Here is a 15,332-nt window from a genome sequence, read left to right on the forward strand (position 1 = left end):
GGGTGCTAAATTGTAAGCACCCCTGTAAAGCCTAAAGGTGCTCATTGGACTTTGGACCCCTTAGCGCAGTTAGGCTGCAAAAAAGTGCCACACATGTGGTATTGCCATACTCAGGAGAAGTAGTATAATGTGTTTTGGGGTGTATTTTTACACATACCCATGCTGGGTGGGAGAAATATCTCTGTAAATGACAATTTGTTAATTTTTATAAAACACAATTGTCCATTTACAGAGATCTTTCTCCCACTCAGCATGGGTATGTGTAAAAATACACCACAAAACACATTATACTACTTCTCCTGAGTACGGCGATACCACATGTGTGGCACTTTTTTGCACCCTAACTGCGCTAAAGGGCCCAAAGTCCAATGAGTACCTTTAGGATTTCACAGGTCATTTTGAGAAATTTCGTTTCAAGACTACTCCTCACGGTTTAGGGCCCCTAAAATGCCAGGGCAGTATAGGAACCCCACAAATGACCCCATTTTAGAAAGAAGACACCCCAAGGTATTCCGTTAGGAGTATGGTGAGTTCATAGAAGATTTTATTTTTTGTCAAAAGTTAGCGGAAAAAGACACTTTGTGAAAAAACACAATTAAAATCAATTTCCGCTAACTTGTGACAAAAAATAAAATCTTCTATGAACTCGCCATACTACTAACGGAATACCTTGGGGTGTCTTCTTTCTAAAATGGGGTCATTTGTGGGGTTCCTATACTGCCCTGGCATTTTAGGGGCCCTAAACCGTGAGGAGTAGTCTTGAAACGAAATTTCTCAAAATGACCTGTGAAATCCTAAAGGTACTCATTGGACTTTGGGCCCTTTAGCGCAGTTAGGGTGCAAAAAAGTGCCACACATGTGGTATCGCCATACTCGGGAGAAGTAGTACAATGTGTTTTGGGGTGTATTTTTACACATACCCATGCTGGGTGGGAGAAATACCTCTGTAAATGGACAATTGTGTGTAAAAAAATCAAAAGATTGTCATTTACAGAGGTATTTCTCCCACCCAGCATGGGTATGTGTAAAAATACACCCCAAAACACATTATACTACTTCTCCCGAGTACGGCAATACCACATGTGTGGCACTTTTTTGCACCCTAACTGCACTAAGGGGCCCAAAGTCCAATGAGTAACTTTAGGATTTCACAGGTCATTTTTGTTTCAAGACTACTCCTTGCGGTTTAGGGCCCCTAAAATGCCAGGGCAGTATAGGAACCCCACTAATGACCCCATTTTAGAAAGAAGACACCCCAAGGTATTCCGTTAGGAGTATGGTGAGCTCATAGAAGTTTTTATTTTTTTGTCACAAGTTAGCGGACATTGATTTTAATAGTTTTTTTTTCACAAAGTGTCATTTTCCGCTAACTTGTGACAAAAAATAAAATCTTCTATGAACTCACCATACTCCTAACGGAATACCTTTGGGTGTCTTCTTTCTAGAATGGGGTCATTTGTGGGGTTCCTATACTGCCCTGGCATTTTAGGGGCCCTAAACCGCAAGGAGTAGTCTTGAAACAAAAATGACCTGTGAAATCCTAAAGTTACTCATTGGACTTTGGGCCCCTTAGCGTACTTAGGGTGTAAAAAAGTGCCACACATGTGGTACCGCCGTACTCAGGAGAAGTAGTATAATGCGTTTTGGGGTGTATTTTTACACATACCCATGCTAAGTGGGAGAAATAGCTCTGTAAATGACAATTGTTTGATTTTTTTACACACAATTGTCCATTTACATAGAAATTTCTCCCACCCAGCATGGGTATGTGTAAAAATACACCCCAAAACACATTATACTACTTTTCCTGAGTACGGCGGTACCACATGTGTGACACTTTTTTGCAGCCTAGGTGCGCTAAGGGGCCCAACGTCCTATTCACAGATCATTTTGAAGCATTTGTTTTCTAGACTACTCCTCGCGGTTTAGGGGCCCTAAAATGCCAGGGCAGTATAGGAACCCCACAAGTGACCCCATTTTAGAAAGAAGACCCCCCAAGGTATTCTGTTAGGTGTATGGCGAGTTCATAGAAGATTTTATTTTTTGTCACAAGTTAGTGAAAAATGACACTTTGTGAAAAAAAAACAAAAATTAATTTCCGCTAACTTTTGACAAAAAATAAAATCTTCTATGAACTCGTCATACACCTAACAAAATACCTTGGGGTGTCTTTTTTTCTAAAATGGGGTCACTTGTGGGGTTCCTATACCGCCCTGGCATTTTACAGGCCCAAAACCGTGAGTAGTCTGGAAACCAAATGTCTCAAAATGACTGTTCAGGGGTATAAGCATCTGCAAATTTTGATGACAGGTGGTCTATGAGGGGGCGAATTTTGTGGAACCGGTCATAAGCAGGGTGGCCTTTTAGATGACAGGTTGTATTAGGCCTGATCTGATGGATAGGAGTGCTAGGGGGGTGACAGGAGGTGATTGATGGGTGTCTCAGGGGGTGGTTAGAGGGGAAAATAGATGCAATCAATGCACTGGGGAGGTGATCGGAAGGGGGTCTGAGGGGGATCTGAGGGTTTGGCCGAGTGATCAGGAGCCCACACGGGGCAAATTGGGGCCTGATCTGATGGGTAGGTGTGCTAGGGGGTGACAGGAGGTGATTGATGGGTGTCTCAAGGTGTGATTAGAGGGGGGAATAGATGCAAGCAATGCACTGGCGAGGTGATCAGGGCTGGGGTCTGAGGGCATTCTGAGGGTGTGGGCGGGTGATTGAGTGCCCTAGGGGCAGATAGGGGTCTAATCTGATAGGTAGCAGTGACAGGGGGTGATTGATGGGTAATTAGTGGGTGTTTAGGGTAGAGAATAGATGGAAACACTGCGCTTGGGTGGTGATCTGATGTCGGATCTGCGGGCGATCTATTGGTGTGGGTGGGTGATCAGTTTGCCCGCAAGGGGCAGGTTAGGGGCTGATTGATGGGTGGCAGTGACAGCGGGTGATTGATGGGTGGCAGTGACAGGGGGTGATTGATGGGTGGCAGTGACAGGGGGTGATTGATGGGTGATAGGTGATTGGCAGGTTATTGACAGGTGATCAGTGGGTTATTACAGGGAAGGACAGATGTAATTAATGCACTGGCGAATTGATAAGGGGGGGGGGGTCTGAGGGCAATCTGAGCGTGTGGGCGGGTGATTGGGTGCCCGCAAGGGGCAGATTAGGGTCTGATCTGATAGGTAACAGTGACAGGTGGTGATAGGGGGTGATTGATGGGTGATTGATGGGTAATTAGTGGGTGTTTAGAGAAGATAACAGATGTAAACGATACATTTGGGAGGTAATCTGACGGCGGGTTTGCGGGCGATCTAATGGTGTGGGTGGGTGATCAGATTGCCCGCAAGGGGCAGGTTAGGGGCTGATTGATGGGTGGCAGTGACAGGGGGTGACGGGGGTGATTGATGGGTGATAGGTGATTGGCAGGTGATTGACAGGTGATCAGTGGGTTATTACAGGGAAGAACAGATGTAATTAATGCACTGGTGAATTGATAAGGGGGGGGTCAGAGGGCAATCTGAGCGTGTGGGCGGGTGATTGGGTGCCCGCAAGGGGCAGATAAGGGTCTGATCTGATAGGTAAAAGTGACAGGTGGTGATAGGGGGTGATTGATGGGTGATTGATGGGTAATTAGTGGGTGTTTAGAGGAGAGAATAGATGTAAACAATGGATTTGGGAGGTGATCTGATGTCGGATCTGCGGGCGATCTATTGGTGTGGGGGGGTGATCAGATTGCCCGCAAGGGGCAGGTTAGGGGCTGATTGATGGGTGGCAGTGACAGGGGGTGATTGATGGGTGATTGACAGGTGATTGACAGGTGATCAGGGGGATAGATGCATACAGTAAACAGGGGGGGGGTGGTCTGGGGGGGGGGGGGGGTCTGGGGAGAATCTGAGGGGTGGGGGGTGATCAGGAGGGGGCAGAGAGCAGGGGGGGGGGATAAAAAAAAAATAGCGTTGACAGATAGTGACAGGGAGTGATTGATGGGTGATTAGGGGGGTGATTGGGTGCAAACAGGGGTCTGGGGGGTGGGCAGGGGGGGGGTCTGATGGGTGCTGTGGGCGATCTGGGGCAGGGGGGGTAAAAAAATCAGTGTGCTTGGTGCAGACTAGGGTGGCTGCAGCCTGCCCTGGTGGTCCCTCGGACACTGGGACCACCAGGGCAGGAGGCAGCCTGTATAATACACTTTGTAAACATTACAAAGTGTATTATACACTTTGTATGCGGCGATCGTCGGGTTAACATCCCGCCGGCGCTTCCGTATGGCCGGCGGGATGTTGCGGCGGGTGAGCGGCGCCAGGCGGAGGCGGAGGATCGCGTCACGGATGACGCGATCGCTCCGCCCATGCCCCTACAAGGACCGCCGCCATTTGTCAATACGGCGGTCCTTGCGGGGTGCACTTCCCGGCCGCCAATTGTACATACGGCGGTCGGGAAGTGGTTAAAGAGACTCCGTAACAAAAATTGCATCCTGTTTTTTATCATCCTACAAGTTCCAAAAGCTATTCTAATGTGTTCTGGCTTACCGCAGCACTTTCTACTATCACAGTCTCTGTAATAAATCAATGTATCTTTCCCCTGTCAGACTTGTCGGCCTGTGTCTGGAAGGCTGCCAAGTTCTTCAGTGTTGTGGTTCTGCTATGAACTCCCCCTTCCAGGCCCCTCTATGCACACTGCCTGTGTATTATTTAGATTAGGGCAGCTTCTCTCTTATCTTTTACAAGCTGGATAAATTGTCCTCTGAGCTGGCTGGGCTTTCACATACTGAGGAATTACAGACAAAGGCAAAGCTGTTTGCAGGAAGAAAGGAGCAGCCTGAAACTTCAGTGCATGAGAGCTGAAGGGGGAAAGAAACACACAAATGATCTCTTGAGATTCAAAAGGAAGGGTGTATACAGCCTGCTTGAGTATGGATGTATTTTCTATGTGTGGACATACTGTACATCAACCTACTTCCTGTTTTGGTGGCCATTTTGTTTGTTTATAAACAAACTTTTTAAAACTGTGTTTAACCACTTTTAATGCGGCGAGGAGCGGCGAAATTGTGACAGAGGGTAATAGGAGATGTCCCCTAACGCACTGGTATGTTTACTTTTGTGCGATTTTAACAATACAGATTCTCTTTAAATTCTTATTTGGTGTGTGCTGGAAGAGGAGTAGTCTTATACGGCGAGTAGATCCCAAACTCTATATTTTAACTGGAAAAGTTGAGGAGTTTTCTTATACGCCAGAATATACGGTTTGCTTGCAACCTTCAGTGGTATGAGTGGGAACACCAAAGACATGTATGGATTTGCACTTGTCACTTAAATATATTGTCACTGCACCAGGGAATTCATAAAAAAAAAAAAAAAAAAAAAGTACACGTGCCAAAAAAAAAAAAATTACATGTGTGTACACACATCTGCAATGGCATGCTATCTCAATGGAAATGAATATCAAAGACAACTGGAGAAAAAACACAAGTCTACAGCAAGGATTAATTGGACGGTGAAAGAGCCCACACACCTCATAGGGCTGGAGGAAGCCCACCCACGTCTTGAGGCTGGAGGAAGCCCCAGGTAAGTATAAATACACCCATATTTAGGATCTCAGGCACACTTTTAAGCCCAATCTACACGATACGATTCTTTGTGCGATTCGATTACGATTCTATTTACGATCCAATTAAATCCAACATTTATTTATTTATTTGTTGTATTTATAAAGCGCCAACATATTACGCAGCGCTGGACATTAATTTAGGTTACAGACAATATTTAGGGGTGACAAACAGCAATATGACAATACAGGAATACAAGAAAACCAGATCACACAGCACAGTATGAGTACAAGGTAATGCTTAGTCAGTCACTGGATGGGAGCATGGAGTTAGGCAAGTTAGGTTCACTCAAATGCATAGCATGGGTGCACAGTAATAGAGGTGCATGATCAGGTAGGACACAAAAGGAGTGAGGACCCTGCCCAAAGGCTTACAATCTAGAGGGAGAGGTATGGACACGAGAGGTAGGGGACCAGAGTTCGGCTGTGGGTTTAGAGCAATTGTGAGGGGTGGTAGGCAAGAGTGAAAAGGTGAGTTTTGAGGGCCTTCTTGAAGGTGTTGAAGGAGGAGGCTGCCCTAATGGGTGGAGGTAGGGAGTTCCATAGTGTCGGAGCGGCTCTTGAGAAGTCTTGGAGGCGTGTATGGGACTGGGTGATGCGGGGGACGGTCAGGCGAAGTTCATTGGAGGAGCGGAGTGAGCGGCTTGGTGTGTATCTCTGAGTAAGATCAGAAATGTAGGTTGGACAGGTTTTGTAGGTCAGACACAATATCTTGAATCTGATTCTGGACTGGATAGGAAGCCAGTGGAGGGATTCACGGAGGGGAGCCGCCCTGGTGGAGCGATGGGAGGAGTGGATAATTCTGGCAGCCGCATTCATGATGGACTGCAGTGGGGCTATTCGGGTCTTAGGGAGTCCAGACAGAAGGGCATTGCAGTAGTCGAGGCGGGAAATTATTAGGGCATGGATGAGGAGTTTGGTGGTGGCAGGGGTCAGGAAAGGGCGAATCTTACAGATGTTACGAAGGTGGAAGTTGCAGGACTTTGTGAGGTTTTGGATGTGGGGAGTGAAGCAGAGTGCGGAGTCCAGGGTAAAACCCAGACAGCGGGCTTGAGAGGTAGGGTGAATAGTAGTGTGGTTAACAGTGACCTGCACATCTGGGAGGTTCAGGGATGACCGGGGTGGGAAGATCATAAATTCCGTTTTGTCTAGATTTAGTTTTAGGAACCTAGCGGACATCCAGGAGGAGATGGCAGATAGGCAGGAGGAGACCTTGTCCATGGTAGTGGTGGATATGTCAGGGGTGTGGAGATAGATTTGGGTGTCATCTGCATACAGATGATAGTTAAAACCCATGGAGGAGATAACCTTGCCAATGGAGGATGGAGGATGGAGGAACATGTCCGATCATGATTCGATTCAATTCCATTTGCCATTGTTTTGCAATGGCAAATCGAATTGAATCACGATCGGACATGTCGGATTTAATCAGATCGTAAATAGAAACTAAAAGAAATACTATCGATACCCAAGTGTTCTAAAATGATAGTGTGCAAATAATGTCTAAGTAGCTGTGTAAACATTTTCCTACTTGTCATGTTAAATGTCAGAGGCAAAAGCTGTCATTTATTGAGGGTAGGATTTAGCTATACTGGGACAAATCAATTGCAGAAGGGGTGTCTGCTTCAATGCACAGCCAGTTGCATATCAGACTACAGAAAGCAAATATCAAACTCAAATGAGTTACATTTCCTCTTCTCTCTTCAGACACTTCAGTCAGAAACACAGGACACATGAGCTGCAGCTGTTAGGAGCTCTCTCTCTCTCTGTCACACACAGAGCTACACTGATCAAGTGTGAGGGGAATTTCCCCTCTCCTCATGGCTCAGTCAGCCGTCAGTTTTGGCATCAGTAAAGTTTGAATGTATTTTGCTAACAGTAAACAATGAAGTTGCTACTAAAATGTATACACCAGTACTTAGCAGCACTTCCCAAACAATTCCTGTGTCAATTTCAAAAAAAATATGTGAATCGATAGTATTCCTTTAATCGAATCGCACAAAGAATCGTATCGTGTAGATGGGGCTTAAAGGAAATAGCAGGCAAAATAATAAAAACAGATTTAGTTATCTGGGGCTTCCTCCAGCCCCTGGAAGCTTAGGTGTCCCTCGCCACAGCTCCACTCACAGCGGGTCATCCAGGAACCCCTCCGTAGCAGCTGCCCAGGCCAAGATGCTTGCGGTCACGCTCCCATCCACGGCAGCATTTTCCACAGACGAAGAAGTACTCCACAGAAAGCTCCTGGTGACGGGAGCGTGATCGCCAAGTGGTGCTGCCGCCCACTCACGCTCTAGCCACCAACCTCGCTGGCTCGGCACCTGCTATGGAGGAGACCCCAGGTGACCTGCTGAGAGTGGAGCTGCAGCGAGGGACACAAGCTTCCAGGGACTGGAGGAAGCCCCAGGTAAGTAAATCTGTTTTAATTATTTTGCCAAATACTTCCTTTAGGCTGCTTACACACAGGGACGTTACAGGCGCTAACGCTCCCCCAACGCACACCAATTTTTATAGTGATCATAGGAGAACTCATGCCACATAGTAAAGACCCATAGAAAAGAACCATAGTTTTCCCATAGCCATATATCCAAAGGCAGATCCGCACCATGGGCTAGTAAATATCAGCCCCTGCATCACTGCCCATAGCTCAGAGCACCCAAGGGGCTCTTAATAATTTTAGTGCAGAGAAGTTAGAATAATTAGAACAACGAATATCCACAAAAAGGCACAGTTCAATAAGAAGAATATTTCGAGTACAGTATTTTGGACTCACTATGGAACTCACAAACACAAACCTGTATGGCACAGTCAATCAACAAAAGGCCAGAAATTTACAAAAAGTAGGCACAGGCATCTGGACCTAGCAGATGCACATAGGGATCTGTGGGAATACAGAAAAATATATATGTATATATACTGATGGTAAAGCAAAGGTGCCCCAACACATAGTGCCCCCAAAAGAAATCTCAAGAGTACATCCACATAAGCTTGATTAGGCCATCATAAAAATACACTCCCCTCCACATGAGCGCACAAAAGATAGCATAACATACAAAATAAATGCTCACATGGAAGTATCTGCCATATAGTGCCTTATGGCAGATACTTCCATGTGAGCATTTATTTTGTATGTTATGCTATCTTTTGTGCGCTCATGTGGAGGGGAGTGTATTTTTATGATGGCCTAATCAAGCTTATGTGGATGTACTCTTGAGATTTCTTTTGGGGGCACTATGTGTTGGGGCACCTTTGCTTTACCATCAGTATATATACATATATATTTTTCTGTATTCCCACAGATCCCTATGTGCATCTGCTAGGTCCAGATGCCTGTGCCTACTTTTTGTAAATTTCTGGCCTTTCGTTGATTGACTGTGCTATACAGGTTTGTGAGTTCCATAGTGAGTCCAAAATACTGTACTCGAAATATTCTTCTTATTGAACTGTGCCTTTTTGTGGATATTCGTTGTTCTAATTATTCTAACTTCTCTGCACTAAAATTATTAAGAGCCCCTTGGGTGCTCTGAGCTATGGGCAGTGATGCAGGGGCTGATATTTACTAGCCCATGGTGCGGATCTGCCTTTGGATATATGGCTATGGGAAAACTATGGTTCTTTTCTATGGGTCTTTACTATGTGGCATGAGTTCTCCTATGATCACTATAAAGTTTGGTGTCTACTTTTCAACCTCTTTGGGTATGTAGGTTTGGAACTTTGTTGTAAACCAGGTGTATGACATACCTAAAATCACAATAGTGGAGCTTCCTTTTCTCTTTTCTTGCTCTTTTTTGAGCTGACCATTTTTGAGTTCTGATTTTTAATGCCTGTTTTTATTGCTTGTTTTTTAGAAATGTGTATTACGGCCTGATGAAGGGCATATTTACAACATAAGGAGCCCGAAACGAACATGTGTCGTAGCCTGTAAAATACAAAAATCTATTTCAATATTGCATCAAGCCAGAATATAATACCAATCAATCAGCTTTAATTATCCATGTTTTGTGATATTTAATTGGTCACATGAAGACGAACGAATTAATTATGTGGAATTGAAGAAGCTTTTAATGAATTTTTCAATATTTTGTATCAATAAAGTTTTTCTACAGATTTTGCCAAAAATTGCACTGTACCTCCTTGCTTATTTTGAATATAAGTCCTTTTCTATAAATTATTCAGTGTAGTAACACAACCATGTGTCAAGTGGTGTTAGAAACCTTGCATTCGGTTGCATTTTAATTCCACCCGAATAGTGTTCCTGGGTAGCAGACAGGACAACATACTGCCTGACAAGTGCAGGTAAGCCTACCATCTGAAAGAGTCCTTAGAGAGTCAGAGAGGAAGTGAGATGATAAATCTTCTTTGGGAATGCAGAGACAAAAACACATCCATAAAAAGAAAATGTGCTAGGGCTCAAACACTTGCATCTTTAGTCACCAAAAACAATCATGATCATTTCAAGCACCTTTGCCAAGTACATACAGCTGTTTCCCAAAGTAAACCAACTATTCATTTGAGACTAGAGCCTCATCTACACAATACAATTTTCTGTCAGATCGGATCTATTAGACTGAGATCTATTAGATAATTTCCAACCGGATTGCATTAGATTTTGGGTACTAATCAAAGCAAAATCTATTGCAAAATTTATCTGAAACAATTTGGACGTCTACACAAGATGCAATTTCTTATTAGATCTATCTAATCTAACAGGTCTGTATATCTGATGGAAAATTGTACTGTGTAGATGAGGCTTTAGATAGATCTAATAAGAAATGGCGTTGTGTGTAGACATCAAAATTGTTTTAGATCAATTTTGCAATAGATTTTGCTTTGATAAGTACCCAAAGGGTATTGCAAAATCTAACGCAATCTGATTGGACCAGTTGAAAATGATTTAATAGATCCGTCTAATAGATCCGATCTGACAGAAAATTGTACCGTGTAGATGAGACTTAAGGCTGGAAACACACTTTGCAGAATTGCAAACTTTTCAGGAGTAAACGCCTGATAAAATGCATGCAATTCTGAAATGTGTGCTCCAAGCCTGAGTGTGCTGGAAAATGATGCATAATCACTATTATTTCCTGTTGCCACTCACTCCTGTCCATATAGCAGAGCACAATGCTTGCATACATCTAAATGTGGCACCAGGCAACATGGGCACTAGGTAATGCCCATAGTCGAATATTGGTAATAATATTTTACTACATTGTAACCTAATTCTCACACTAAGCTTTCCCTATCTACACCTAAGTCGAATCTCCCCCCTCCCTAAATACTGCTAAGGCCTGGGACCCACTAGAGAGTTTTGGGATTGCTTTCAATCGCTAATGATTTCCCTAAACGCTTTGTCAGTGTAAATGGGCAGAACAGATTCCACTAGAGTGATTGAGATTAGACAAATTTCAATCACAGGACATGCAGCATTTTGGGAGAGTTTCCACTATAATGAATTGTATAGGAGCAGGGGAATCACTCCCAAATTCACATTAGCTGCTCCGCCGGCGCAACTGCCCCGGCAACCGCTGCTCCGTCTCCGCTCTGGTCTCCGGTGTTGTGTCTGATTACGCTGCCTGTGGATTTGCGCTGCCCCGCATGCGCAGTAGGAGACTGTGCGGCCACATTTCCTATAGAATGATGCTGCTGGAGTTAAAATACTAAATATCTCCGCTCCCACACCTCTTACACTCCCCAAATTTTCAGGGTAGGGAGGGGACCCCCCGAACGACCTCTATGCCAAATTGCAGCCCCCGAGACCCGCTGGTTCCCGAGATAGATTTCTCTAATCTATCTCCTGAACTAGCGGGTCTCGGGGGCTGCAATTTGGCATAGAGGTCGTTCGTGGGGTCCCCTCCCTACCCTGAAAATTTGGGGAGTGTAAGAGGTGTGGGAGCGGAGATATTTAGTATTTTCCATCCAGCAGCATCATTAACTTCACACTGAACATGCGTGCTGCTCAGTGTGGAAGGGAGCTTCCGGGCAGCGCAATCAGACATTACATCAGCATGCTTCACTTCCTCCTGCCCGGCAGGAAGTTTAAACAGTAGAGCGCCCTCTACTGTTTAAACTTCCTGCCGGGCAGGAGGAAGTGAAGCATGCCGGACCCGGAGACCAGACCAGAGCGGAGACGGAGCAGCGGTGACCGGGGGCAGTCGCGCCGGCGGAGCAGGTAATGTATTGCCGCTCTATTGCGTCGGGCACTCGAACACCGCTAGCGAAGCGCTCCCTACCCGCGGGCGATCGACGGTAATTTTCCGCACGGAGCGATCGACGGGATCGGCCGAAATAGATCGAAATTTAGTGTGTAGCGGGAACGATGTGACAGCAGATTCGATCCCAGTGATCGAATCTGCTGTCGATCGGCTGAGAATCGGCCTAGTGTATGGCCAGCTTAAGTGTACCCAAGTGCTGTAAAGCTGCTAATTACAGCACGGTGGCATAGTGGTTAGCACTCTTGCCTAGCGTCACTGCATCCACCTGTTTGAATCCCTGCCAGGGCACTATCTGCACAGTTTTAATATGTTCTCCCCATGTCTGCATGGGTTTCCTCCAGGCACTTTGGTTAATTTCCACATCCCAAAAACATACAGATAAGTTAATTGGCTTCCTCCTAATTTGACCCTAGTCTACAACACAAACTACAGGACACATCCATAGGCATATGACTATGGTAGGGATTAGATGGTGAGCACCACTGAAAGACAATTAAGTGATAAGACAATATACTCTATATTGCACTGCAGAAGAGGTCATCGCTAAATAAATACTAAATATTAACAGCAGCTGCAAAACTGCAATTTACCAAAGCAGCTGTAAAGCCACTCAAATCAGCTAGCTGGAGTCTGGCCATTGGTACGACCATTTTGGTCGTACTAATGGTCTAGCACCATACAAAATAAATGGGATACAGTTGGGGACATCAAACTTGGAGAAGGACTTAGGAGTACTCATCGACAACAAGTTAAATAATCGTACTCAATGCCAAGCCGCTGCAGCTAAAGCGAACAAAATTTTGGGATGCATTAAAAGGGAAATAAAAACTTGAGATGCTAGCATAATATTGCCCCTGTTTAACTCTCTAGTAAGGCCACATCTGGAATATGGAATTCAGTTCTGGGCACCACATTACAAAAAAGATATTGCAGTTTTAGAGCAGGTGCAGAGACGAGCTACAAAATTGATACGTGGGATGGAAGGTCAAGCTTACCAAGAAAGGTTAGATAAACTGGGTTTATTTAGTCTAGAGAAAAGACGCCTTAGAGGAGATCTAATTAACATGTATAAATACATCAGAGGGCAATATAATAGCTTGGCGGATGAGCTTTTTATCCCTAGGCCTTCTCAAAGGACTAGAGGACATGATCTGCGCATGGAGGAAAAACGTTTTAGCCATTTATTTTGGAAAGGGTTCTTTACAGTAAGAGTGATTAAGATGTGGAATGCATTGCCACAGGAAGTCGTTATGGCAAACTCTATACCTGCATTTAAAGGGGGCGTAGATGCTTTCCTTGCGTTGAAAGACATCCATGGCTACAATTACTAGGTTATGCCTAATGATGTTGATCCAGGGATTTTATCTGATTGCCATCTGGAGTCAGAAAAGAATTTTTCCCTTTTGGGGCTAATTGGACCATGCCTTGTGGGTTTTTTTTTTCGCCTTCCTCTGGATCAACAGGGGTATGTGGGGGACGGGCTGGAGTTGTACTTTGTACTGGTTAAACTCGATGGACGAATGTCTTTTTTCAACCAAAATAACTATGTAACTATGTAACTACAGTGGCCAAATTACTCACCGGGTGCCACCATAAACATTAACTGCATTGCAGCCTATGGTGGCACCCAAATTACCAGGCGCAGCATGTGCCCATTTATCGGTTCCGTGCTGCTCTACAGATAAGCAGCATATTTGTACAAAGATTACCCATAACACTAAAAATGATTTTAGGTTCGGAATACTTTTCTACTGGAGTCTGTAAGGCTTTTATTATTGTGTTGCTATTAAGATTTAACATACATGCAGTCCTAATTACAAAGTCTCCAAAGAAAGAATTCTGAGAAAATGTCCTTAATGGGTACAGAATATTGAAAGGGAACTAACAAATTCTGAGTCTTCCCATCTCGTCATGTACAAAGGAAAACACAACTTGTTAAACTATTTTTGCTCAACGCTGAGCTTTAATGAAAGCATTTACACAACTTTCTGTTCTTTTACTCGATTTCACCTAAACAGTGATCATAACAGCTGCTAGTCTCAATTAATTACACACTTGACCATCTCAGCCATAAAGCAGGTTGGAGCACAATACGAGGCAATAACAAGAAATGACTTCATAAATGATGCTACCGTTATGGTGAGCTTTCGTTTGCTGGTGGGTAGGGAACGCTCATCCCGCAGCTGCTCGGTCAGATGAATGGACTTCACCCTGCAATTTACGTCAGTGGCATTGTCCGCCCTGGGCTTCTTCCCACCAACTCTCAGCTTTACTCGCTGGAAATCTTCTTGCCGCTTTCTTTTATTCGTCATGGTGAGGATTCTAATGCGTTAAACAGGACAGGCTAGCTTAGACAAGAGTAAGATAAAAGACACCAGCTACTGGGCCATCTCCATGCACACTTCCCGCACTTCCTCCAATCAATCTCCATGCAACATCGCCCGCTCTGCAGCATCACCATGGAAAGCTTCCGGGTCAAACAACTTCTTCCTGGCCTGCACAGTGCACACTACTACGGGGAGTGTTGGGGGTCACACGCTGCTGGCTTCTTGCCTGCAAATCCTTGCATGTAGGAAACTGTTCTTTTCTAATGATTATACTTTTTTTGTGAAGTTAGGTTCACAGTGGGAGTTGGGTGGTGCACCGTCAATAAAAAAAAAGTATTGGTCATGATTGTTAATATGAATTATGCGTTAATGCACTGTATGCAGCGCGTTGGGATGTCACATTATTGTGAAAGTAACACATACCTCCCAACTTTTTGAGATGAGAAAGAGGGACACTTAAGCCATGCCCCTGCCACACCTGTGATCACGCCCCTGGCACACCCCTCGTCACCACGCATACCATAAAGATTGCATAAGAAAAATATGTTGTTTTATAATTTAAACTATACTGGTCCTTTCTATCCTGGTTCATTTTCCTTCATATTAACATTTTAAAATTAGTAATATATCAATTTAAAGGATGGAAATAAAGTTTAGAGTTAGGGCTGGGTCAGACGGACGTCTGCGTAGCGTCGCGTCTGGGGGCGTTGCGGCGGCTGAGCGGGCAGGCTTTCAGTAGCCTTCGGTCGCGTCGTGATGCTGTTGCGTTTTTTTTTTTCCCGTAGGGGAACATTAGCCGTCGCGGTTGGCCGCTCCCTGGAAGCTACATGTTGCTTCCAGGGGCAGCCCGAACGCTCGCGAAAATCGGGACCCGAACGCCGCGTTCGGGTAAAAGCGCGCAAAAGCTTGGTGTAAACGCTCTCATTCACTTGAATGGGAGCGTTTACCGCGACGGTCCGAACGCTTGCGGTAAACGCTCCGCAAGCGTCCGTCTGAACCAGCCCTAAATCAAACACATTTTTTAGTAGAGACAGTCCTGAAAGAGGGACAAATAAGGAGGAAAGAGGGACAGGGCTTCTAAAGCATTGGACCACTATGTTACCATAGCTTCAAAGTGTCCCTACTTGGAAGCTATGGTAACATAGTGGTCCAATGCAGTGAGGAAAGCAGGGATTCGATGGAGCATCGGAGGAGGATG

General features: G+C 44.9%; 1 protein-coding gene across 1 annotated transcript in view; it reads right to left on the reverse strand.

Moving 5' to 3' along the window:
• TEX10 (testis expressed 10) overlaps nt 1-14,289 on the reverse strand; it is a 178,645-nt gene extending 164,356 nt beyond the window's left edge. Inside the window, exon 1 of the mRNA XM_068236496.1 lies at nt 13,940-14,289. Coding sequence (XP_068092597.1) covers nt 13,940-14,119 — 180 coding nt within the window. The 5' untranslated portion in view covers nt 14,120-14,289. The remainder of the gene's footprint in view (nt 1-13,939) is intronic.
• Nucleotides 14,290-15,332: the final 1,043 nt, after the last annotated feature.

Source organism: Hyperolius riggenbachi, chromosome 5 (assembly GCF_040937935.1).
Source record: "Hyperolius riggenbachi isolate aHypRig1 chromosome 5, aHypRig1.pri, whole genome shotgun sequence".
Lineage (NCBI taxonomy): Eukaryota > Metazoa > Chordata > Amphibia > Anura > Hyperoliidae > Hyperolius > Hyperolius riggenbachi.